Below are 26,205 nucleotides of genomic sequence, written 5' to 3'. Positions count from 1 at the left end.
CTGAAAATACAAAAAGAAGAGTTAATTCAAAATTAAAAAAAAGAGATAATATATTTAACTAATAATTAAATAACTACAGACTAGCTATTACACCACATGTTCTTTATATCTTTGTCAATTCATTGCTTAGGCGTATACAAAAAAAAGGGTGTTAGAAGGAATTTCATTCAAAGGGAACATTTCAGATGAGTCATTATTTGTGAAACATTTACAGACATCTGCTCATGTCCTTCACTATTCATCATAAATCTTGCTAAATCATGTGACTGTAATGACATTTTCACTTTCTCTCTGACACCAAAGAGATTAAAATTCAGTGTGTTACCCCATTATACAGCTAGAATGTCCCTACATCCAATGCTGACAATAAAACTCTCTTATTTTGAAACCTTTAAAAAAAAAAAACTTCCATTAATTCGTCATGTAACACAAGATGACCATAGATGCCATATGACAAACATCAGTACCCAGTGCTGGGTAGACTATTTATTAATAGCCTGTTACTGATTCAAAATTAGGCCTATATGATAAAAATTGTAGTTAGTAATGTAATCTAGATTACTCATTTTAGGTAATGTATTTGGACTACTTTCTGATTACTTTTTAGATTACTTCTATTGGATTACTTTTTAGATTACTTTTATTTGATTACTTTTTAGATTACTTCTATTGGATTACTTTTTAGATTACTTTTATCTAATTACTTTTTAGATTTCTTTTAACCTAACTTGTGTATCACATTAAAATAGATAATCTTGTACCATATTGATATAAGAATACAACGACAAAAGAAAATATATTTCATTTTTTGTTATTAACAAGATGAAGTTCATTAAATATTACATTACGTCAGCGTTTCCTGGGGTTTGTGAAGGAACTGCAGGGGTTTGTGCCCTAAATGAAAAGCTATTAATAATTACATCATACAAATTAAAATAAAAACAATCAAAATAAAACATTTACTTAAAATAAATTATTTATTATTATTATTATTATTATTATTTATTTAATTTTATTATTGACCTAACTTATTAACTTAAAATCTCAAAGGTAACTTCAAGTAAATATATTAGGTCGAACAGGTACAGCTAACAAAAAGATTTGGGAAATCCCTGCATTGCATGTACAGTACATGAATATATGAATTTGTACATTTTAATGTATTTAAAAAACAAAAGCCTTCCGCAGACAGTAATACAAGGTTAAATGACGCACTGAGATAAAACAAATAATAATTAATGTGTCCGTCAGGAGATGATTAGATATGCAAAGTTCAGAAAACACTTCTTAAAGGATTAGTTTACTTTCAACTTAAATTTCCTGATAATTTACTCACCATGTCATCCAAGATGTCCATGTCCTTCTTTCTTCAGTAGAAAAGAAATTGAGGTTTTTGATGAAGTCATTCCAGGATTATTCTCCTCATAGTGGACTTCAATGGACTCCAAATGGTTGAAGGTCAAAATTACAGTTTCAGTGCAGCTTCAAAGCGTTCTACACAATCCCAGACGAGAAATAAGGGTCTTATCTGGGGAAACCATCACTCATTTTCTAAAAAAGATAATAAAATTATATACGTTTTAACCATAAATGCTCATCTTGAACTAGCTCTCTTCTTCTTCTCTATTAGAATTCCGGCAGTGTAGACACTGCTAAGTGTATTACTGCCCTCCACAGGTCAAAGTTTGAACTAATTGTTATATACTTGCACTAGCATATTGTCTATGACAATTTAGTTCAAACTTTAACCTGTGGAGGGCAGTAATACACTTAGCAGTGTCTACACTGCCGGAATTCAGAGAAGAAGAAGAAGAAGAAGAGAACTAGTTCAAGATGATCATTTATGGTTAAAACATATATAATTTTTTTTTACTTTTTAGAAAATGAGTGATGGTTTCTCTAGATAAGACCCTTATTTCTCGTCTGGGATCGCTGTAAACTGTAATTTTGACCTTCAACCGTTTGGGCTCCATTGAAGTCCACTATAAGGAGAATAATCCAAAAACCTTAATTTCTTTTCGACTGAAGAAAGAAAGACATGAACATCTTGGATGACATGGGGGGTGAGTAAATTATCAGTAAATTTTAATTTGAAAGTGAACTAATCCTTTAAAAGTGAAATTATTTCTGTAACTCCAGTGATCAGATGCTGTTTAGCTCAGTTTTCAATGATAGTCACATGACTAGTGACTCTTATAGAAAGGAAAAAAAAATGAAAACATAACAAACAAGTAGTAGAATCAATGAATTATGAATAATTTACTGCTATTATGAGAGTAACGTAATCATATCAATAGAAAAGTAACTAGTCTGATTAGGAGTAGCTGTATAATCTGATTACACAATCCAGATTACATGTAATCCGTTACCAGCACTGTTTATACCTAAAATCTTGCACGTCTGAACTTCACAAGACATGGGGGGAGGGCGGCAGACAGACAGACACGCCCGCGCGCGACATCCGCTCTGCTAGTGCGCGCTCGCGCTGTGACGCTCGAGCTGTCTGAAGGGTTTCAGTCTGCGCGCGTGTTGTTGACGGTCAGACAGACTAGAGGGAGAGCGCGAGACAGCGGACCCGGAGCGATCATCCTGAGGCAAGTCCCTTTAAAAAACGACAACAGGCTCACCTATACACTGTGTTAATTTATTATATGGTTCAGCAGATTCTCTACATGTTTCTAAATCGTTTTTAATGGTTTTCAGTGGTTTTGTTTCGGACTCGAAACGGGATTTGTAGCGTTAGCTCTGTTAGCGTGTGCTAAAGGGTTTAAATGTTCTAGCCGCACTGCTAAAGCTGTCTATGCGATTTTTTTTCCCGGTTTAGCTGCTGTTATTGAACGATGATAATTTAATTATGTAGCATGTGAATTTGTGAGATGTCTTTTAATCAAAAAGGGACGTTAACGTTATATATTCAGTGTTTGAAATGCTCATATTCACATTTACGAGACGCGTCGTCGTGTCTTCGATTTAAATCCTCAACCTGATCAACATTATGTATAATATGTGTATTAATTATAAAACATATACGTTTATTAATTAAAAACGTATTTGTAGCGATAGCTAACGTTTTTCGGGGAGGTCAGGTGTCAGTCTGAATGGCTTGGCAAATGATTCACTGCTGAATAAAGTCATATAATGTGTTTAAAATCCAAGCTTTCGATGCCGTTTTGACATATTGGAGATTTTATATATGTGGTCAGCTTTTCTGTGGTCATGTTGAGGGTCTCCCGGTGAATGTCACACCGCGGGCGTTCAGCGCAGCTGTGCCCGGAGAAGGAGAGGGGAGAGACGGATAGAGTCGGGGACAGAGCCGCGGTGTCCTTGCGGGAGTCACACTTTCGTTCAGGGTTAAAAATAGACAGCATTTTGTCAGTGTTTCTGAAAAATGGTTGTTTTACGAGGAAACGAAACGACGTCTGCGGTCCAGTCTATTCGAGCAATGATCTGTTAAAGCACAACCAGGCGAAAATTACGTTTTTTATTTTGAGGAACTTGTATTTTTGGCTGTTAAATTTGGCTGATATGCGTTTTACGTTCGTGAAACAGACGCAGCATGTTGTGAATAAGGAATTTAACGCGTTTTTCGTGCCGCTTGTAGCCGAAACCTCTTTGGCTTGCGATGAATTTGGGGTTTTGATCTCATTTTGCCTTCATATTCGTGCTCGGAAATTCCGTTTCCGTCAGGCTTTTGCTTCTTCCATCAAAATATTCAGTCAGTTTTTCCTCCTATATAGAGATGGCGTGTGTGATTTGATCTTTTCACAGATGTGGTGGTGTACAGTTATTACATCTTATTTCTAGCCTGCTGTGGTTGGACAGGACTAAATGGCTGCTCGCTGTTGGTTATCTCAGTGTTAAACCGATGTTATTAGTGCATTGACTCATTTAACGCGTTGAAGGATTCGACATGTTGTCAGTAGAGGAAAACAGGGCTCTAAAACACCGAGAAACCAGCCTTAGATCGATCAGTCTCAAATTAGATTATCCTGATGAGGAGAAAATGTTTCTGTCGTCTAGTTTAGCACTAAAACTGCTTTTTATTGCCCTAATAATAATGTCAACAAACATTTTGTTTGTGCCATGTTTTTAACAGTTCACTTAATTCTTTTTGTTTCGTTCACAGGAAGCACATCAAACCATTAGTTCTGTCACAATCATGCATGTAGCTGGACGCAAAAGGATTTGCAACCTTTAACCCAGCGAGAAAAGAAGGAGCAACCCAAAGGTGTCGTGTTTGAAGAACAGCCGAATATTTTCCACCCAAGCAAGACCAATAATCTGTGTACGGACATGGCCAGCCCTCAGACGAGTCTGAAAACCCCATTCAAAGACCTGACGTCATTCAAAGGCAACATGAAGCGGCTGTACAGGGAGCGACTGGAGGATGCTCCCATTAAAAAGCGGGTAATGGCAGAGATGCACTTGAAACGGCGCAGCCTGGAGAGCGTCTCCAAACCCCCGAAGGTCAAGAAGGAGCGTGAGGAACACGCCAGCTCGGAAATGGACATCGAGGAAAGAGAATTCCACATGGTCGGGGCTTCCAAGGCTTTAGATCTCAGCGCTGGCCTCAAGCACACTCTGGCACAGTTCACGCTGAGCAGCCAGAGCTCCCTGGGAGGTCCTGCTGCCTTCTCAGCAAAATCGGCTCAGGAGTGCGCCTCTCCTGCTGGCATGGCTCCCCTGCCGTCTCCCCCAGTCCTTGGAGGAGGCCCGCTCTTGGTTCCCTGTGACAGCTCTACTGAGCTCACCCATTCTCTCCTCGAAGGGGAGTCCATCTCCTGCTTTGTTGTAGGTGGCGAAAAGCGTCTTTGTCTGCCCCAGGTACTCAATTCGGTGCTGCGAGACTTCTCTTTGCAGCAGATCAACGCCGTCTGTGACGAACTTTACGTTTACTGTTCCCGATGCGATGCCGAGCAACTCCACATCCTCAAGGTGCTGGGCATCCTGCCGTTCAATGCGCCTTCCTGTGGCCTGATCACCCTAACGGATGCCCAACGGCTCTGCAATGCCCTGCTCCGCCCGGGTGCCGCCCTCTCGGCCGACCCCAACAGCAAACTGGCAGGCCAAGGCCTGCTGAAGGAGAGCGAGGCCAGTTTCCAGGTGGAACACCAGTGTCTGGGCAAGTGCCAAGGCCTGTTTGTGCCCCAGTTCTACGTCCAGCCGGACGTTCCTTGCATTCAGTGCATGGAATGCCAGCTGCTGTTTTCCCCACAGAACTTTGTAATGCACTCGCACAAATCCCCCGACAAGAGGACCTGCCACTGGGGCTTCGACTCGGCCAAGTGGCCTTGCTACCTACAGCTGGGCCGCAAGCACGAGGGCACGGCGGAGGAGCCCCAACTCAAACAGCTCCTGGATGAGATGAAGGAGAAGTTTAACTACCAGCTAAAGAGGCCACTGGACAGAGTAAGTGTCTTTTGTCTTTTCTTCCACCATGTTTGTTGGTTCACTAAGGTCAAGTTTTGCTTCATGTTCACAAGTGGATTTGCACGTGTGTGACCAGATGGTAATGTGTGATAGTCTGCAGAGGAGACTGTTTGCTATTGTCTGGGCAAGGCTGTAGTTGTTTTGATAAACTAGTGTTGACCCAATTTTATGGGGTGGCACGGGGCAGGTGGGGAAGTATGGCAGGAGGGAGGGAATTCCAGTTGGTCTGGCTGAACGGGAAATACATTATCTACCTCCCAGGTCAGAAGAGGGTCATCTTTGGGGGATGGATGGGGTTAGCACAACCTTAAATTTTGCATTTATATATATTTTCAGGCATTTTTACCTTGAATGTGCAAGGCTTCCTGTCACGATTTAAATGCAACATTAACAAATGCTAATTTAATTTTTTAACAAAAGTTTGTTTTTTCAGTTTAGTTTAATTTATATTCTATCATTGTTAGTTTTTTTCAGATTTTCAGACTATGATATTAAAAAAAAAAAAAAATGGTCACACTATGTATTTGGTGTCTATGATTATAGAAATTACTAAAGCTGTAAATACACTTAAAAATATAAGTACAATGTTACATTGTACATGTTTTATGTATGTAAAAACATGTGCAATAAGTACGTTTTTACATGCATAAAAACAAGTATGTACACAATAATTAAATTATTAATTTACATATTAGTACATAGTAGTTAAAGACACCCAATATAAAGTGGAGCCAAAAATAATTGATAGATTAATCGATCATCAAAGTAATTGTTTGTTACAGCCCTAAATACAAGAATATTTATTTATGTATTTTTTGTCAGCTCCAGAACACAGAACAGACATGTGCTTTGGCTCTTCTGACTCAGGCTGCACATTAAGGCTTTCTCAAGCCATCATCAAAATTTGTTTAGTTTAGCTTCTAGTTTAGTTTTAGTAATTTAGTGCTGTCAAAGTAATGCAATGACTGGTTTCATGTAATATTTAACTGTGTTAAATTTCTCAGTACAGTCTAGTATTATTGCTGTGTATTGGTATTGTGATGTTTAATGAAATTGTATTTTTTACAAAATATTTTTTTCCCAGTTAGTTTTAATTTTATTTTCGGGCACAGGCATTTTTACCGTGAGCTGCGTCCAGTTATTTTAGCTGCACAGTGTAACAGTTTATTATACTGACACTGCAAACTGGTATTTATCATATTACTTGAATTTATTAATATCGTAATCTTAAACCAATTGCTTTGTAGGTCAAGTAGTTTTACCATTTAATGCACTTTGTTTTCTTCTAATTATTTAGTAATTTCTGCTAATGAATCAGCAGTCTCGCACATTCACGGGGAAACAACCCACTTCCACATGAAAACTAAGGTGGATAAACTATTTGTGACATCTGTAAAAGTTTCCCTTTTTTAATGGGGAAAAATCGTAGTGGTGTCATTGCATTGGGAAATGCCCACATTGCATGATTGTATAATTTAAAGCCAGAACACTAGAGATTCTTCCACTTTCATGATGCAACCGTTAAAAACAAAACTCAACAAAGTGTACTAGTGCTCTAGAATCTATAGAAAAGTCAGCGGGGGGGAAAAAAAGATCTAGATTGTTTCACTCCCATTGACCAGCCATGTCTCATGACCCCCTTGACCAAGGCAGCAAGCCAGAGTTTTTTTTGTTGTTAGCGCTCATGTTAGACAAAGATTGACCCCCTGAGTGCTGTCAGATGTTTTTTTCAAATGCAAGTGGCAGCGGTTAATGGTTTAACAGTGAGGTGATGTTCCAGTAGACACAGTTATTTTTAGTTTAGTGCCGATGTGAGCAAATGATTGTTCTGTCTAAGAGAGGAAGAACAGCCCCAGTCTCTCCTGTGTGCTTATGCAAGTGTACCGGAAATACCGTCTGGTGTCTCGTCTAGCACCCAAACCGCATTCCTCCTTCCGCACCCCCCGCACCCCCCCGCATACACACACACGTACACACACTTCATGTACTGAAACAAACCTTGAGTCTGTCAGTCATACAGTCACATCTGCTACACAGACTGACCTCACCCTGACACACAAACACAGTTACACTCAGCTCACTTATGCTTAACGCACACTAATGAAATTGATTCACAAGCACACGCTAAACTCCCCCAGGGATCATCTCTGAGGGTGAGAAATCAAACTCCCAGAAACGCGAGTGAGTCAGTGACACCTTCTCTTTTCATGGCGAGCCGTTAACTGCCGAGCTCCCGACACGTCGCTGTCTGACAGCGTCTTGCACCTGCCCTGACGCTTTGCCTGATCCTTCTGTTTCTTCTTGTGATTTTCTTTTTTTCTTTTTTTTTTTTTTTTTCTGTTTCTCAATTAGTTTTATTTTAAGCTGTAAGGATCCTTCAAGGGTTAATGTATTTTTTAAACTATTTTAAAACTTTTTGATTCATTTGCCCCCACTCTCAAAGTGTTTATCTATAAGTAACAGTGTTATTTTAGAATTATATATAATATTTATTAATATTTTGAGTCAGCGTTTATTTTTATATTGCTTTCAGTTTTCATTTTAATTTTAAAGGATTAGTTCACCCAAAAATGAAAATTCTGTCATTAATTACTCACCCTCATGTCATTCCAAATCTGTAAGACTTTCATTCATCTTCAGAACACAAGTGAAGATCTTTTTGATGAAATCTGAGAGATTTCTGTCCCTCCATTGACTGTCTACGCAACTACCACTTTGACACTTCAAAAAGTTCATAAAGAGATCGTAAAACTAATCCATATGAGTTAAGTGGTTTTCTGAAGAGACATGATCGCTTTATATGATGAAATTATATAATTTAGGCTTTTATTCACATATAAATATTGATCAGCGAACTGAAACAGAAGCTCAACCGAACCTGCTTGATGCGCGAGAACAAACCTCTTTCGGAAGCTCAAACGTGCTGCGTAACACGAGAATGAACCTCATTGGCTCTCGCACACGTCAAGCAAACATGCTTGAGTTTCCGTTTACCACAGCTGATGTGTGAGTTGATCAATGTTTGTGAATAAAAGCTTAAATTAAATCTGTTCATCATATAAAGCAATAGAGTCTCTTCAGTAAATTTGGACTAAACCGCTCAATTCATATGGATTAGTTTCACAATCTCTTTATGAACTTTTTGAAGCATCAAAATGGTAGATGCATAGACTGTCAATGGAGGGACAGAAATCTCTCAGATTTCATCAAAAATATCTTAATTTGTGTTCCAAAGATGAACGAAAGTCTGACAGGTTTGGAACGACATGAGGGTGAGTAGATGATGATTTTATTTCAGCTTTACTCCTATAACCGAAAATAATTTTAGTAGTTTTAGTTAACATTAACAACACTGATCAGAATTAAAATGGTGTCAAGAAAACAGGTGCTTACAGTTTTGTGTTAAACGGCTTTTGAAGGGACTGTAAACAGACATATGTGCGTGCGTGAAAGGTCATTACTCAGACGCTGAGCTTACATGGGTCATGCCGGTAAAGAGAAACAACACATGCACACTCATCTGCTTGTGTCCATATCAAGAAATCACAGTTAAGTATGTGTGTGTGTGTGTACGGGAAGCAGGGCAGACAGGCTCATCAGTTTACTGGGTGAAATGTTCACTCCAAACATCTGTGATGCTGGAGTGCCAGAACAAGTGACTCAGAGTTTCCACAGGTGGCTGTGTGGATGTTGGTGACAGTCAGACCCTCACCGCCAGACTTCTGCACACGGCACTTTAGCTTGCTCAGAACCAGGCCTCTTCCCCTTCATCAAGGACAGTGCCCCCCCCATCTGTGTGGTTATAGAGACACTGGCTGTGTTTAAAAAGCATATACTGTGCTTCTAATGGTAGGCAGCTCACTGGGTTTTGAAACGGTCACTGGCGGAACATGCCTGTGATTCCTGAAAGGATTAGTTCACTTTAGAATTCAAATTTCCTGATAATTTACTCACCCCCATGTCATCCAAGATGTTCATGTCTTTCTTTCTTCAGTCGAAAAGAAATTAAGGTTTTTGAGGAAAACATTCCAGGATTTTTTGGACTTCAATGGGCACCAACGTGTTGAAGGTCCAAATTACAGTTTCAGTGCAGCTTCAAAGGGCTCTACATGATCCCAGAAGAGGAATAAGGGTCTTATCTAGTGAAACGTAAGAAAGAAAGAAAGAAAGAAAGAAAACGATAAATTTTTTTAAACACAAATGCTTGTCTTGCACTGCTAGGGCATTTACGTAGCCTTTATAAACGTTCACTAGAAAAAAACATAAATGGTGTGCTTCTCTGGACAAAATCCCACTTACATATTTTAAGATATGTCAGTACAAGTTGCGTTTAGTTCAAACATGCATTTTAGTTTGAGACTAGGCTTAAGCCTTGCCTGTGAAACCGGGCATAACTGATGTTAAATTTTCTCTCCAAAATTGAGTATATCAGTTTAGTGGCCTGATGGTTAGTATGCATGCGTCACCAACATGTTGGCGACACAATTTTGAGTCATGTAGACCTGTGACATTACCTGATCTGTTTCTCCCCATCATTTCCCATGCCACTTGGCTCTCATACAGATAGGTAATGTGTTTGTTTGTTTGTTTGTATGACTGTATGTCAGTGATAGGCAGCTGTGATGGTTTAAGGTTTGGTGTGCAGACGTGTCTGGCAGACAGATGGAGTCCTGTCGATCTCCCACAGAGGATGAGACAGCGGCTGCGGTGCAGACATTAGACAGCTGCCTCTCTCTCTCTCTCTCTCTCTCTCTCTCTCTTTTTCTGCCTTTCTTTCTGCCTTTTGTAATCGTGAAATCAGTAACTTCATGCACCGCAGGCAAGGAGGACAGTTCTCCACCATCAAGCTCTCCTATTTCCACTTTCTGTTTTTCTTTCCTTCCTTTTAAAATCTATGAGAGAAAAGCTGACATTTTCCTGTCTGTATATGTTTTGTTCTCTCATGTTTCACCATGGCCACAAACCTCGTTTGTGACGTATCTTCCCTGTCAGACTTCTCTCTCTTTTTTCCCCCTCTCGATATTTTTTTTTTTTCTTCCTCTCTGACAGCTGCAGTCCTTTTTTGCTTTGCTGTTTCCATTTCGTCACGTGTCTATCATTTATTATTCAACAGTTAGTTCCGGTCCTCTAATTTGATTGGATTTTTGTTTTGTTTTTTTAAAGCCTTAGAATCTTTTATTATTCGAGTATCTCAGGCTTTCAACTTGCGTGTTGCTTGATGACACGCAACGTTTGATCCTGCTTTGGCTTTGTTTGCAAATTTTAAATTTGGAGGAAAATTTTCACCCTCATGTGAACCTCCTGATTGCACAGATTCCTATTGAAAGGCCAAGAAACTGTAAATGTGATAGCAACTTTTAGCTGATGTTATGGAGGGCTACAACATGGATTGTTCTGTCTTCTAGTTTCTGCCTGGCATTTTCAGCAGAACATGACAATGTATCTTGGGAACTTTATCTTCATGTAGCCTGTGTTTGGTGAGAGACTGAAGGGTAATGAAAGGTCAGAGGTGTGAGAGGCTCAGGGTTTTGTCTGTTTGATCGAGTTTGTTGAGCTCAGGGTTTGCTCCAGTGTAAATATCAGAGACTCCAGTGGATGCAACTCAGCCCTTCAAAATAAGCAGCCGAATGACCTAATCAGTCTCTGTTTGCATAAGAGGAGCGGAGGGCAGTGAGTGTGTGTTTATGGGAGTGAGAGAGAGAGTGATTGAGGAGAACTATTGATCTGGCTGAAGTGGGTGAATTCAGTAGACAGTAACTGTGTGTATAGGAGAGAGACAGAGACAAGCTGAAGAAGAGCGAGATTGATTTACACAGTGTCCTAACCAGGTCTTGTTTTTCTGTATTCAATAAAAATGAAAACACCTTGAAAAATGACAATGTCGTTTTGATTTTTTTTTTATAGAAATAAAAACAATTTAATTCATTTGGATAACAGTCACTTCATTCCCATCTAGCTCATCCAACAAGAGCTGCAGAGTTGTACATAGTACAGCAGGAATCAGAGTTCAGTGATCATGTGGTGAGATGACTGACAAGACCATGGCGGAGGATTTGTTGCACAACAGAGCCTAAGCGTCTGACAAATGTTTTATCTTGTAGAATGCGCGCTCAGCACCGCCGTTCCCTATTCACAGAGTACACGCGATCGCGAAATAGAAAGCGAAAGTAAAACGGAGCGTGCGTTCAAACGCGATTTCAATCATACAGGAGAGAAGCCAGTCAGGTTTTGCCACAAACTCAACTTTTACAGTGCTTGAGTATTGTTGTATTTTACTGCAGATGATAATTAATACTCAGAAAAAGTAGAACTGAAATGATATTCATTACAAGGTGATTAGTTAAAACATTTCAAATGCACAAACGCAGACTGTTTTTCTAGATATGCATTTCGTCATTGAGGATACTGCTCATGTGAACTCAGTCTCGTCACGTCACACCTCTAGTGTACACTGAATATGAAGAGACTTGCTGGCAAATGCATATTTACTTGAATGGATGAGCATGTGTGCACACCCATTGGCCCCAAGCAGCTATATACCTGATTAGAGATGGGTAGATAAAGGAATGAATAATAGTGTGGGATGTGAAAAAATAGGAGAGCGAGATCAGGTTCAGCTCAGGACATTCAGCAGCTTTTACTCTTTCCTTTTGCTCCACTCACGGTGAAGCATTCATCTCTCGGTATCGCCACAGTCCATGTGCTCAGGCGGTCACACACTCCAAGCTCTGTTCATTTATTTCCAACTGTTTGTCCTCATGCACAAACAAATCACTAACTAACCCTAAAGCCCCCCAAAAAAGCACACACTCTGTGATTTGGCAATCTGTCCTATTTATATAAAGCCCAGTGTTCCTGTTGGCCGTTAAGACAACATACTCCTCCCTGTTGGCTCAACATTCGGACGCTGTGGGCAGATTGGGGGCCCTGCTCTTTGTGCTCAAGCTGGGAATATTGTTGTACCGATCTTTTGCCAAGTCCCTGGAGAAGAGCCAGCAGCCAGAACAGCCCCAGGACGGACCGCAGACTGCGGCTAACCCAAATTTGTCAAGACATGCTTGATTATTCAGCCAGGTGGTTCAACTGCCATGGTGAGCATTAGTTAAAGAAATCTCATGTGTGCAAAAGACAAGAGCAATGCCTGCTGTGCTGTTAATATGATTTTTGTGTCATATTAGCACTTCGTTTTGGCAGCATTGCATGTATTTTTACATTGGGATGAGCTCAGTGCAAAAAATAATCAAAGATGGTTGATGGAGCAAGAATAATGTTGATTATACTATATGCTTTTGGCAGACATTTTCATCCCAAATGACTTGCATTGAATTCAAGGTATACTTTTTTATCATGCTTCGGTTTTATCAAGTCGGTACTGAAATTTTAAAAATGTGATGATACCAGCATTTCCCTCTAGCATTTTGAGGGCCGTTGAACAGATTCTTAAATACTTCTGATTGGCCGTCGTGTTCACGCACTCAACATGTATGTCTAGTTCTGCATAGTCCCCTTGAAAAGGAAGTAGCCTTCATAAGCTAGTCTTTTTAACATCTCTTGACATCAGCATGTTCTTTATAAGACTATTGATTTAAATGATTTGTTCCATTTCATTCCTACTGACCGCCAAAGACATTTATAGCTATAATGTGTAATATAATATTTTCTGTCTTTTCTGTTTCCTCTCTGACTTCCATAAATCTACCATAACTTGATCTGATGATATACTTCTCCCCCCTTTCTGCAAAACCAGCAGTGTTAGTCTTCATGTAACAGGGACATAATAGGAGCGAGTCTGTCCTAACTGGGACACAAGCGGAGTCAGTGTCCCTCTGCTCCAGATAGGACCGTCTGACTGTGCTGGCTAATGATTCATCTTAATGTCCTCTTGCAAAACATTAAGAGTGCTGCGATTATGCGCTCACACTGTGGTCGGACACCCTTCTGATGGAATGCAATGCAGAGGCCACGGTTGTCCTGCTTCATCAGTTAAGTTGGAAAAAAATGGGTCATGAAGATGCTTCCTGCAGTTATCCTCATCTGTGCTTGTGAGGCACTTTTTTTTTTTAGTGTGAAACTGCTCTTTTCACCACAATCTCATTAGACTGCATATTTTCCTCCCATTACTGCATGCTGTTGTTTCCAAACGCCAAGCTCATCCCTAAGGAAGATGTGTCATTCTGCCGACAGCTCCAAAGACACATTCGCAACGCCGTCGGGTTGTGATTAATGCAACGGTACGCTACATACAGCTACCTGTACTGTAAATCTTTCTCTTTCTCCTCCCACTTGAGACTGTATTTCCCAAACCATCAGAAAATGCGAGTGAGGGTCTGGCTGCCATAGGAGAACATTCCCCTCCCCTCTCATCTCTTCCCTCCTCTCCCTGCGGAGGCTCTGAATGTAGACTCGCTCTGCTCTCCTGGCTGTATGAGGACAGTCTGTTCCAAGCTTGCATCAAGCTGGGGGATTCCTCAACCTGAACAACAGCACCAGCCTGCATGTTCATGTCTCTCTGGAGAGCAGCACACATTTGACTCTCAGTTACAAGCAAAACAAAGGACAGTCGTATAATTGCTTTGATTGACAGTCCATCTGTCCAGTAATTATTGATCTCTAATACAAGACATCTATTGATCAATCCCAGAAAGCAGTACCACATGTCTGACATACATCAGTGCCCGTTTATGTCTTGTCTCAGCATGTTTCAGCTCTTTAATATGATGACAGACTTGATTTTTTTTTTTTTGATTCAAAACACTTTGCAATTCTGTACGTTTTCTATTTCAGACTGCTGTCGTGAAGCGTCTGTTTGAAGAGAATGCTTAGTGGAAGGAGGATTTAAAAAAGAAATATGAAGGTTAATCATTTTTTAAATGTACTTACATTGGTTCATCCGCTAAAACTCGTGTATTATGTGAGCTGTAAAGCTGTTTAAATCAATTTTACGGTTGTTTTAGGGTTTTAGGTGTTATGGCAAAGAAGTTGTAAAATTGGGCTGAACTACACAGAAAAGGTTAGTAAGCGATTTATCACTCTAAAATCATGTTTACATGCATATTATTTACATGCATGCTATCTTGTGGCTATACTTTTTGAAAAAGTATTTACAGATTAGCCCATTTAGTTCCACTGTAAGTGCCTCAATGTAAGGAAGGACAGGTGAAATTTTTTGTTCTTTTGTGATAGTTGACCGGTTTTTACAGATATCGATATTTAGGTTCGACCACGCTGGCCAATAACCGATTAATCGACCAATTCGTTTTTAAAATGGATACTGAATGAAAACAGATATAATGCTTAAAATAGTGCTTATCTTTATTACAAAAATTGAAAAACAGTACTGAACAACAAAATCGGTTAATGGTGCCAGTTAATCGGCAAAACCGATCAATCGGTCTACCTCTAGTGAAAGTATCCATTTTGTGTCAAGTGCTTGTCAGTTGAGCTTAACTTGAACCTGTATTGAATCTGGAATATTCCTTTAAAGGCAGAGACATTTGAAGTACATTTGAACATCCCCTTGAGTACTGAGGTTTGTAATGCAAGAACGTTTTGGCTTGGCACTTGAATCTGTATTAGAGTGCTTGAGTAGAGTAGAATTCCAAGTAAAGTATACACTAACGTTCAAAAGTTTGGGAGAAATAATTTTATTAATCAGGGATGCATTAAATTGATCGAAAGTGATACATTTTCTATTACAAATAAATGCTGTTCTTTGGGGGAAAAAAATTAAGCAGTGCAACTGTTTTCAGCACTAATAATAATGTTTCTTGAGCAGCAAATCAGCATCTTAGAATGATTTCTGTAGGGTCATGTGACACTGAAGACTGGAGTAATGATGCTGAAAATCCAGCTTTGCCATCACAGGAATAAATTGCATTTTAAAATAGATTATATTATAAACCTTATGTAGCCCCGCCCCTTTTCAGTGTTCGTTGCCTTTTGACTTCCAGTTTGTATTTCCACAACAACTTTAGGCATTTATGAATAAAATGCTCATTTTAAAATCTTCCCAGTCTACTGACATTTAAGACATCTGCTTTAAACATTACAATGCTTAGATACAGATGTATAGTATAATGCAATGCAAGTCACTTTGGATAAAAGCGTCTGCCAAATGCGTAAATGTAAATGTTTGTAAATCCTCTTCACCAGCTAATTTATTCTTCGACAACGATGCCATTGAAATATACAGAGCTACCACAAAAAACGGAAGTTCAAAGACAACATTTTAAAGATGGCTGCAGGCATGTTTCTCTGGCGCATATGGTCTATACATTTGTGAGTTGTAATATTCCATAATGTTGTTTTTACTGTTTTTCTGATCATATAAAGCAACCTTGGTGAGCATAAGAGAATTCCTTCAAAAACATTTTTAAAATCCTGTCGGCTCAACATTTGAATGGTAGTGTAGTTTTGTGGTTATTAGCCCACGTATTATCCATATAAAGGTAATGTATGATGGAAATATTTTGCATTGCAAAGAGTTTTTGGGGATGTCAGCTGTGCCATTTAGCCTGTAAGGGCGTATGTTTGTTTATTTTTGTCTAAAAATGACGTCTGACACCCTGCGTGTGACGTTGTCCCGTTCTCCTCTCCTTTATCTTCTGTTATGTATTGAGCTTGATTGATGAGTGATAGTGTGTGAGGGTTTATGTACTCTGGTAACGGTGTGGATGTGTGCTGACAGCTTCCTCTTGTAGGGGATGGATAGGACACTGCTCTCTCTCTTCTTCCTTTTTTTTTTTTTTTTTTTTTTAAACTCCCTTTCTCTATGCAAAGCCAGTCACTGTGGCCCCTAACAGGCTATGCCATGCAAAATGCATGAGCCTCCTTGTGTAGAGTGAAATTGTGTGTGCGTGTGCGCTGTCTGCAGCTTAAACTCTGCGTATGAGACTCGGCTCTCTGTGGGTGGGCAGTTGTTCTCTCTCTCCCTCGCTCTGCCTCTCTCTTTCACTGTCTTGTCTGTCTTTCTCTCTCTCTCCTAGGGCTGTTGAAGATGGCAGAAGTGAAATGCACTGCCAGTTTTGTATGTCAAGCTGCCATGTTGGTGATTCTCCTGTGCCATGCACACGGTTTAATGACATGCACCTTTAGAGACCGACTCCCTCTCTACCTCTCACACACCTAACATAATGTTAGTCTAGGTTGCATGCTTTGAATGAATAAATAAATAAATAAATATATATATATATAATTTTACTAGTGGGTGCAGAACACTATAGTTCATTTATGTAAGGATAGCAAAATAAAGTAAACTGCGACTTATTATACCCAAAAATTCTTCATACAGTGGACTACCAGTAAAATTGCTAATTTGGGACCAAACATTATTCAGACACTTTGACCTGACCATGTTTTGCTTAAGTGTTATCTGACATAATTAAGATTCATTTTTTCTGACACAGTTTAACTCTGAGTTTAATATCTTTTAATATCATTTTTTTAAACTATAGTGAATAAGCTGTATTAATGAATGAAATGTTCAAGGTGTCTGAATACATTTTGGTTTGACTGTATATTATGAATTCATGGTTTCCTTTAGATTCCCCAATTTAGACACTCACACAATTTCTCTGAAATGGTTTTTAGTTTTCATGCTAGTGGTTTAACACTTATAAAAGCCTACCCTTTTTTTAAGAAGTTGGGTTTCTAAATTAATTTTAAAGCTGTGACACAAAATTATTGACTGACTAGTCAACCATCTTGGCCAGTAGTATCAATCACGCACTTCAGTACATTTTTCATTGGTGTCAGTACAAAAACTCCAGAACAAGTCAGAAACTTGCTAGCAAGACAAAATGGATCCACGGTGGCGAGGGTTCACAGCTGCCACGCAAACAGCCAGATGTTTTTGTCCTCTTTCGACCACAGCTCTCACTGACCGTGTGTGTGTCCTGCTGAGAGAGGAAGGTCACGTTCTGCCCCTCTTGCGTCCTACAGAGAGCAGCGTGGGCCGTTTCCAACGTTGTGTGATGACTCTGGTTGAGCCCTGACAGCAGCTTCTGAAATGAGCCGTAGGGTGCCATAGCCCAAAGAACACGCACCTCAGAGACTCATCTCCACCGAGACTGTGTCTGCCAATGTCTTTGTGCATGTGTGAGTACATGTGTGTGCGTTTTAGCCTAGCGTAGCCGCGCCATGGGAGGCTTATGCGGTTGCTGCTTTTCACCGGCGCACACTTGAGAGTACTCGGCTCTAACACGCGTGCATACAGATCTCCCATTCATGGGCCTATTTAAAGCCGCCCATGTGTAGGAAAGGGAACAGGCAGAGCTCTGTTTGACTCTGTGAAATCTGAGAGCAGGAGAGGGGAGAGACCGTTCCTCTGTGTGTTTATGGCCCTCCGAGCCGATCCGTGATCACCGGCACAGTATGTTAGTTTTGCTTGCGCTAGTACGCGAGTGGATAACTCGGTCGCCCGTGTGTGCGGCTCTTATCAGGGCGTATGTTGTAGATTAGACAGTGGATGTGTGTAGACGGATGTTGGGAAGGGCAGACAGACAGGCAGACGGTGCACTATTGATGACCACGTCTAGACGGAATGTTCGTCTCCCTCCCTCTTCCCTTAAAAAATTTGCCCCAGGCTGCCAGCCAAATCCTCTCAGGAATGAGCACGTCTGAGCCTGTGTGCTTGATCCCTGTGAGCGTGTGCGTATTGATATTTAGAGGCGTGTTGTTTGCTCAGGTTTTTGCACAAGTGTTTTAGTTTGATTATGAATGTTTGGGTTGTTTTAGTGTGTTTTTGTAGGATATGGATTTTAGTACTCCAGTGTGTGTATAGGCGTCATAGGTAATGTCAGGAATGTACGTTTACAGCTTTCACTACCGAATTTACTCCTAAAAGATTTGTGTGACACTGAATTTACTTTAAATCCACATAAGCCACTTTACAGCTGCAAGATAGACGCCAAAATGTTACTGTATTTATTCTGGAGTGATTCTGTCTGTTCTATATAGACATGGGGCCTTAATCAAGAAAAGCGAGAGAAAAAATGTATTTGTGTAAATTGTCTATTCTTGCGCAAGTTGCTACATTGATTTCAGTAGGACAATTCACATATGAATGAATTTGTTTAAATTCATCTGATTGTGTTTCAGGCACATGGAATGATAATTTATGGGTTTTGTGTCACATTTAAGTGTCCAAAAAATAAATAAAATAAAATTAAATAAAATTAAAACTAATTAAATTAAATTAAATTAAATTAAATTAAATTAAATTAAATTAAATTAAATTAAATTAAATTAAATTAAAAATAAAAATGATAATGACAGACAATTTAGGCTAAAGTAGGGTTGGACAAAGATGAAAATATTTATTTCATTATCTTTTTTATTAACAATAAGAACAAAGATGCACATTACAAATACAATATAATATACAAATGAAATAAACAGTGCTTTATTTTTTCACAGGTGTATTTAACAGTAGTATTCAAGTAAGAAATTGAATAAACAAAAGTAAAAATAAAATACTGGACTTCACTAAACATGGATTCTTATTAAAGCTACTGAAGTTATTCAGTGAAGAGCAGTGCATGATTTTCTCTGACTTTTGTTGTTTGATTAACTTTAATGACAAGTTCCTCAGCATGCTTATTATGCTGCTGTCACTTTAAAAGCAAATGCACAGATCTAATATAAAGACACGCACCGGTTTTCTCCCAAACTGTTTACGTTCACTTAAGACATAATCGACTGTTTATGTAAACCTTGTTTGTATTTGTCAGTTTAAGTGCAATAAGACACAAAAGATAACTTAGTTCAGTACTCACACGCTGTTTGACAGGCTTTTAGTATGCTCGCCGTTCGGTTGTACGTTCTTACGTGCAAATAAAATGTTTAACCGACAAGGTTTATTGCAGTGAATAACTGCAATGTCACGTGAGTGTAACCCTACCTATGCGTTAACATGTGATGTGAATGTACGTCATGTCGTTCAGCATGTTGGGACGGAGGCCCCAGAACTGCAACTGATTGAATGCACTGTAGCACAATGCTACGATATTTCTTCAAAAGCAGATCGTGGAGACATTTTAATCATCCATGATCAAAAACCGTGATATCGCGCACCCCTACGTAATATTCCCATGTTTTGTTGATGATTGATAATGCTATGTAATATTTTACATTCTTGTCAAAGAAAAACAGAATCTGCCACGGTTTTAGATCACTCTTTAGTTCCGTCTTTTCCTCTGTTTTATCTCCTTATAGCCTGCATCAAGTTGGCCTACATTTGTCCAGCCCACATGGAAAAGATGCCTTATCAGTGTAACACTGAGCTGAGTCCCACAATGCAATGCACAAGACTTTTCCAGTGTGATGAATGAAATGGAAATAATATCCGCAGTGATTTTCGTGACTCATTATTTGATGTGACATTTTTACCCACATTTGGATTACAAATGTAAAACTAAGGTTTATTTCCGAGACGACAGCTGGACTCCACTTGCTGACGTAAAGGGATAGCTCACCCAAAATAAACCTTCTGTCATCATTAACTCACCCTCATGTCAGATTTTGTTGCAGATTTGAAATTTGTTATTTAAATGCATGTATGGCAAGCAGTTTAAGATTTCAAGATTTTTCCATTCAGATATTTAGGATTTGGGATGCCCGAAATAGCTGCCCGGATGTGTTGCAAAATTAGCCTCTGAGTGAACAGACTTTCCTTGAAAGGATTTTGATTAGAGGTGGGACAAAATATCGATAGGGCAATATATCATTGTCTTTCTCCGTGTGATACAAGAATCAATATGCTGGCCCTAAATATCGATATTTTAATTAATAAAATAAGGCACTCTAAACAGATTTCCCTGCTCCCAGCGTTACTACTTCATGGCTCCTCGAGGTGGCGCTCAACACATGAATGAGGGAAACGTGAACACAAGTTAACTAGCCTAAGAAAAAGGTTTTTAACGGGATTGCGGACAGCCGTGTGAGTAAAATAATAGATGCCCCAGTCACGTTTGTCAAGTCTGGAAAACCTGCACTTAAAGGATTAGTCCACTTTTAAATAAAATTTTCCTGATAATGTCATGTCATCCAAGATGTTCATGTCTTTCTTTCTTCAGTCGAAAAGAAATTTAAGGTTTTTGATGAAAACATTCCAGGATTATTCTCCTTATAGTGGACTTCAATGGGCACCAAACAGGTGAAGGTCAAAATTACAGTTTCAGTGTCCTACGCCTTCCCTGTTCTACTTGCGGAAAAAAACGGAACTGGCGCTGCGTTCGTTACTTAAGTTGAATAGGGAAGGTGTAGGACATACAGCGTAAGCTTTTTGAAGAATACAGAAAGCGGAAGCAAGTGCAAGGCAATAATTTGTGTTTATAAAGCATATACTGTACAGTTGTATTTTTTTCCGAAAATGACCGATCGTTTCTCTAGATAAGACCCTTATTCCTCGTCTGGTATCGTTAAAGCTCTTTGGAGCTGCAATGAAGCTGTAATTTTGACCTTCAACCGTCTAGTGTCCATTGAAGTCCACTATAAGGAGAAAAATCCTGGAATGTTTTCATCAAAAACCTTAATTTCTTTTCGACTGACGAAAGAAAAACATGAACATCTTGGATGACATGGGGGTGAGTAAATTATCAGGAAAAGTTTATTTGAAAGTGGACTAATCCTTTAACCTTGTCACTGCCATTTTTGTTTTCATAGTTAGACAGATATCGTGATGTGTCGTCATAGTATTGTCTAGCATTATATTGATTATCGCAGAATTGCTGTATCGTAATGATATCGGTATCATGTATCGCATCATGAGGTACCCTGTGATTCTTACCCCTAACTTTGTTAGTATATGCAGCTTTCTAAACACAGCCATTGTTTCCAGATTGTAAATGATTTGCGCACTTTTCCTAAATCAACATGGCCTATATTTGGTCGACGTGTTCCCGGCTCACACATGTCCTCCACTTTTTTTTTTTTTTTCCTGTGGTGCTAATGATGTGTGAATAGGAGACCTATGTAGGGGGTACAGTGAGGGGCCCCAGCAGCTCTGTGTGTTTGTGACTGAAAACTGCACGTTTGTGCTGCTTTTTTCGCTTTATACATGCCCTCTGCCAGAGCTGCAACAGATGGACACACAATCACCCTCATGTGCCGCCTTTCACACGAATTGTGCTAAACCGTTTGTGTGTGTGTGTGCGGTGCTTATAATGAAAAAGCTACTCATGAGTCCACACACGCTCAGTGTCACTCACAGTTTCGCAAATTAAATACTTTTAAACACACGTGTCCACATCAAAACAGACAATAGCAGGCATAAAAAATGGCATTCCTAGGGTACACGGCGCGTGCTCTCTAAAAGGTCAGCTCGTAGTATGACTGTGTGAGGTTGGCCTAGATACGATTCATCATCAGCCTGTGCGGCTTGTAATTCCCCAGCTACGACATAGCTCATAAAATGTACTCGTGCGGGAACTGCACAAGAACTTGTGCATGTTTTTGACTTTTTCTCGTCAACCTTTGTCTGTATGTTGTTGTTTTTTCATTGCTGTTTGTGTCAGGGGATCCCCATAGTTGATAATAAAGTGATGCGGTCAGGTTTGAACAGTGTTCAGTGTTCATTGTCAGAGCCAAAGTGGAATTTGTGTTTGTGTGTCAGTGACCTCATTATGCCCATTTCAAGGGAATGCATGTGAATTTGACGAGGGTTTAAAATGTTCTCGGTTAGATCTAGGATGTTGTTTCGGTGCTCAGGTTAGCGAGCTGATGTAGGGAAAAAGGAAACGATGCAGACCCTTGTAGTGAAGAACGGGTGCGTGCGTGCAGACAAGCATGCGCTGATGGGTTTGGAGCAGCGGTGGTATGTTTCAAATGAGTGAGCTGCAGGAATGCTAACTCCCACCATTGTGGGCCATCTTCCTCTCTCACACACACTTTTGAGTTTTCATATCACATGCTTGTGACAAACAGGCTTTGCATCCTCTGGGCGTTTGTGTTGTTGTTCTGATTGCATGTCGAGACGTGAGGGATTTGTGTTCGTTACTTTAGTCAACGGTGCCCAAGTAAATAGTGTTACAGAATATGATTGTGTGTGTGAGGGACTTTAACACACTAATTAAAAAGAGATTAGTGATGGCTGAGGTGTTGCGTCCCTGGAAGAGAAACTCATAACAACCTGATCGGCAGGATTTGGGATCTTGAGAAATAACCGTTCAAGAAAACTGTCATTTATCAACTGTGTACATTTACGATGGCCTTCTCAGCAGACGCTTTCTTACCACTTTGTTTATATTTCACATATAGTGGATTTATATCTCATGTTTGTGCATCTTAGCGCATGAGACACCTGTTCCAGTGTAATTTTCTCATGTCCTTGAGGAGAACAGAGCAATAACTCTCTCGGTAAACAGCGCCCACAGCTTTCGCACAACTATCACAGTCACTACTCATACCATGTGCTGCAGGCCAGCTAGATAAATCCTTGTTTTTTGTGTTTGTTTTGCTGTAAGGTCTTGCGTCAAGGCTGCAGTGCATCCAATGTAATGTAGTACAGCGGATGGGAAGCTTTAATATAAAGCAGTGTGTGTGGTATCTCTACGGCTGTTCAAAATAGCATACTTGTTTTGCTGGTTCTGCAGTGTACAAAGTACATATACTCTGCATAATATGCAAATTTTCAGTATGCACAGAATCCCTTCATGACCTAATAAAAATGTGCTGTGTCCAACTGTATCCCCCAATGCAGTATACTTGATTTGACCTTCTGTTTCCAGTATGATGAATTAACTGAAAGTAATATCCTAATACCTTTATCATGGCTCATTATTTAATGTTTGACTGCCAAGACATTTTTGCACAATTGTGGATTACAAATGCAAAATGTCTATATTAATTTCCTGAGAAACATACAGTTATGGACTTCACTTGATAAATTAAACATGCTAAGGTTATATATAAACACAATAAAACAAGATTTTATAGTAACGGTACACAGAAGTCACGGTTCGGTATATACCTCGGTTTTGGGGTCACAGTTCGGTACAATTTGACGCGTTTGCGCAATATCTAGTGGACTTTTTCAGGAGTCATTCATGTATACGCTGTTCTTCTTCTGCTATTTTCCTGTTGTGGTGGTATTACTGCGCATGCCCCCTTCTGGATTGGAGTGTGGATTACCCATGAACTGACTATTTGTCTTCAAACCGCATGAACTAGACAAATATATGTACCTTTACACCCCTAATACACACAGTACTTTTTTATTTTCACACATATTGAAAGGCAGTGGAGCTTCTCTGAACTGTTTCTTATATCTGTACTACTGTACTTTTTTTTTTTTTTAAATGTATATTTTTACTTTCTTTAATGCCTGTTGTATGTTATATCTGTTATGTTGTCGCAATAAAAAAAAAAAATATATTACGTACTATTTTCATACTGTGCAGTATGCTAGTACTCTATTGCAAACATAGCATATTGAACCAGTTTTAAACATAAGAATTGCATACTTGGCTCTCGAGAGATGAGAACTCACAACGCAAACCGACAACGTGAAAGAGACGGATGGGAGACTGTGTGATTGCGTGTGTCACGGGTGAGGAGGGAGTGTTGGCTGGGCCTTGAAGTGTGGAGAGATGGGCCGGTAGACATAGTGTGTGTGCTTGTCAAGGTTAGACAAGCTCACCACTGCAGTGTGCTCATTGTTTCTGCCCCCCTCGGCAGCTGCCCACCCCCTCCCTCGTGCTGCAGTCCTCTTCTTCCCTCAAGAAAAACAGCCCTATCTCCTACACGCACATTTTCTTGCGTTTAGTGCCAAGGTGTGGGGTTGCCATGTCACCCCACCACCGTACAGCTGCTTTATGTTGTGCGACGACATTGCCGTTCATTCTTCAGCCTACAGGAAACAGGAGATCCCATCGTCTGCAGGAAGTTGTAATTTACTCCAGATAAAACATGTTTCTTCCTCCTCTGGCACCCATCCAACCACTACTGTTAGTGTCTCTCTCTGATGGAGGGACGAGGATGTGCGTTGCGCTTTCTGGTTTGCTTTGCCAAATAAAGGATGTTATGGTTTATAAACATTAGAAAAGCACATATGAATCTTGGAATGTCAGATGAGCGTAAGGACTCTTCCCTTCTGTGTCAGCTATATTAGGCTATGTCTGTGTCTGATAACCATCAGCACTGAGCTTGCCCTGGATTCATGCTGTGTGACTCGCACACACACACACACACATGTACAAGCCTCTCAGCGTGTTTGAATGCATTGAGCAGAGGAGGTGACGGACAGATTGAGTGTGGTGATTTGTGCACAAGCTCTCTGATATCAGATGTATTACATATCTGAACTCTTGCAGCCAAGTGTAAACACTCTTGTGAATAAGGTTGTGCTCATAAAGCATGTGTTTGTGTTTTCTCACAGAAGGTGGTGGATGATGACAGTCACGGGAGGAAGACCAGTCCTGCACCCTGCCCACCTAACAGCAAGCTGTCTGATAACGCCCTGGAGAAAAAGGTACTGGATCGCTTTACACCGAAGTCACTTTAAAGGGTTAGTTCACCCAAAATTAAAATTCAGTCATTAATTACTCACCCTCATGTCGTTCCAAACCCGTAAGGCCTTTGTTCATTTTCAGAACACAAATTAAGATATTTTTGATGAAATCCGAGAGCTCTGTGAATCCTCCATAGACAGCAATTTAATTACGATTTCAATGCCCAGAAAGGTACTAAAGACATTGTTAAAATAGTCCATGTGACTGCAGTGGTTCAACCTTAAATTTATGAAGCAACGAGAACTTTTTGTGTGCGAAACCAAAACAAAAATAACCTTTTTCTTCTCTTCTGTGTCACTCTCCTACGCTGTTTACATTCAGAGCATCCCAGTTCTACGTCAGCCAATAAACACGGAAGCACTGCACTGTGTTTACTATGTGAACAGTGTAGGAGAATGGCATGGAAGAGAAGAAATTGTTGAATAAAGTCATTATTTTTGTTTTTGTGTACAAAGTATTCTCGTTGCTTCATAATATTAAGGTTGAACCACTGTAGTCACGTGGACTATGTCTTTACTACCTTCCTTGGCCTTGAAAGTGGTAAATTGCTGTCTATGGAGGAGTCATAGAGCTCTCGGATTTCATCAAAAATATCTTAATTTGTGTTTTGAAGATGAACGAAGGTCTTACGGGTTTGGAATGACATGAGGGTGAGCAATAAATGACAGAATTTTAATTTTTGGGTGAACTAACCCTTTAATCCAAGGCTGCTCGGCAGGCATCTTGCCAACGTTCCTTCCTATTTTCTATCGAAGAAGTAGACCTGCAAATACAGGTCATGTCTGCTTGAATTGGGACTGTCTTAAAATCTCCAGCACTGCTTAGTATGTAAGAACAGTTAAATCACTAATAAGACCTGACAAAAAAGATTTCATAAATTTAGCTTCTTTAGCTGAAATAGACTGTATTTGCATACAACAATCTTCAAGTGGTCCGTCTCCTCCTTGCCTCTGTTTACACAGAACGGCCTCTCCATTCATTCACACACACTCTCTTCTTCATAGAGTCACAGCCTCTCTCTATCTTGCTCATACTCATACTGATCACAGGCTTCAAAACTAACCTCACCCTCCCTCATTCACACCCCTTCCTCTCGTTCTGTCTTTGACTCACTCAGTCATTCATTTCATTCAGAAATATCTAATCACACCAGAGTCCCAACAGTCATCTGGGTGTCACCCTGCATCTTTCCGCTTTTCGTTTTCGGGTGTTCTAATCACAAGTGGGCGGCGGCAGGTGTAAACAGGGTCCAAACTGTTTCATGCAA

The 26,205-nt window shown here is 39.8% G+C and overlaps 1 protein-coding gene across 1 annotated transcript in view; it reads left to right on the top strand.

The window, feature by feature from the left end:
- Nucleotides 1-4,126: 4,126 nt before the first annotated feature.
- skila (SKI-like proto-oncogene a) overlaps nt 4,127-26,205 on the top strand; it is a 33,177-nt gene continuing 11,098 nt past the window's right edge. Inside the window, exons 1-2 of the mRNA XM_048162503.1 lie at nt 4,127-5,409; nt 24,806-24,898. Of these exons, the coding sequence (XP_048018460.1) occupies nt 4,294-5,409; nt 24,806-24,898 (1,209 nt within the window). The 5' untranslated portion in view covers nt 4,127-4,293. The remainder of the gene's footprint in view (nt 5,410-24,805; nt 24,899-26,205) is intronic.

This window comes from Megalobrama amblycephala, linkage group LG17 (genome assembly GCF_018812025.1).
Source record: "Megalobrama amblycephala isolate DHTTF-2021 linkage group LG17, ASM1881202v1, whole genome shotgun sequence".
NCBI lineage: Eukaryota > Metazoa > Chordata > Actinopteri > Cypriniformes > Xenocyprididae > Megalobrama > Megalobrama amblycephala.
The sequence above is the reverse complement of the archived record's forward strand: the minus strand, read 5'-3'. Positions and strand labels throughout refer to the sequence as shown.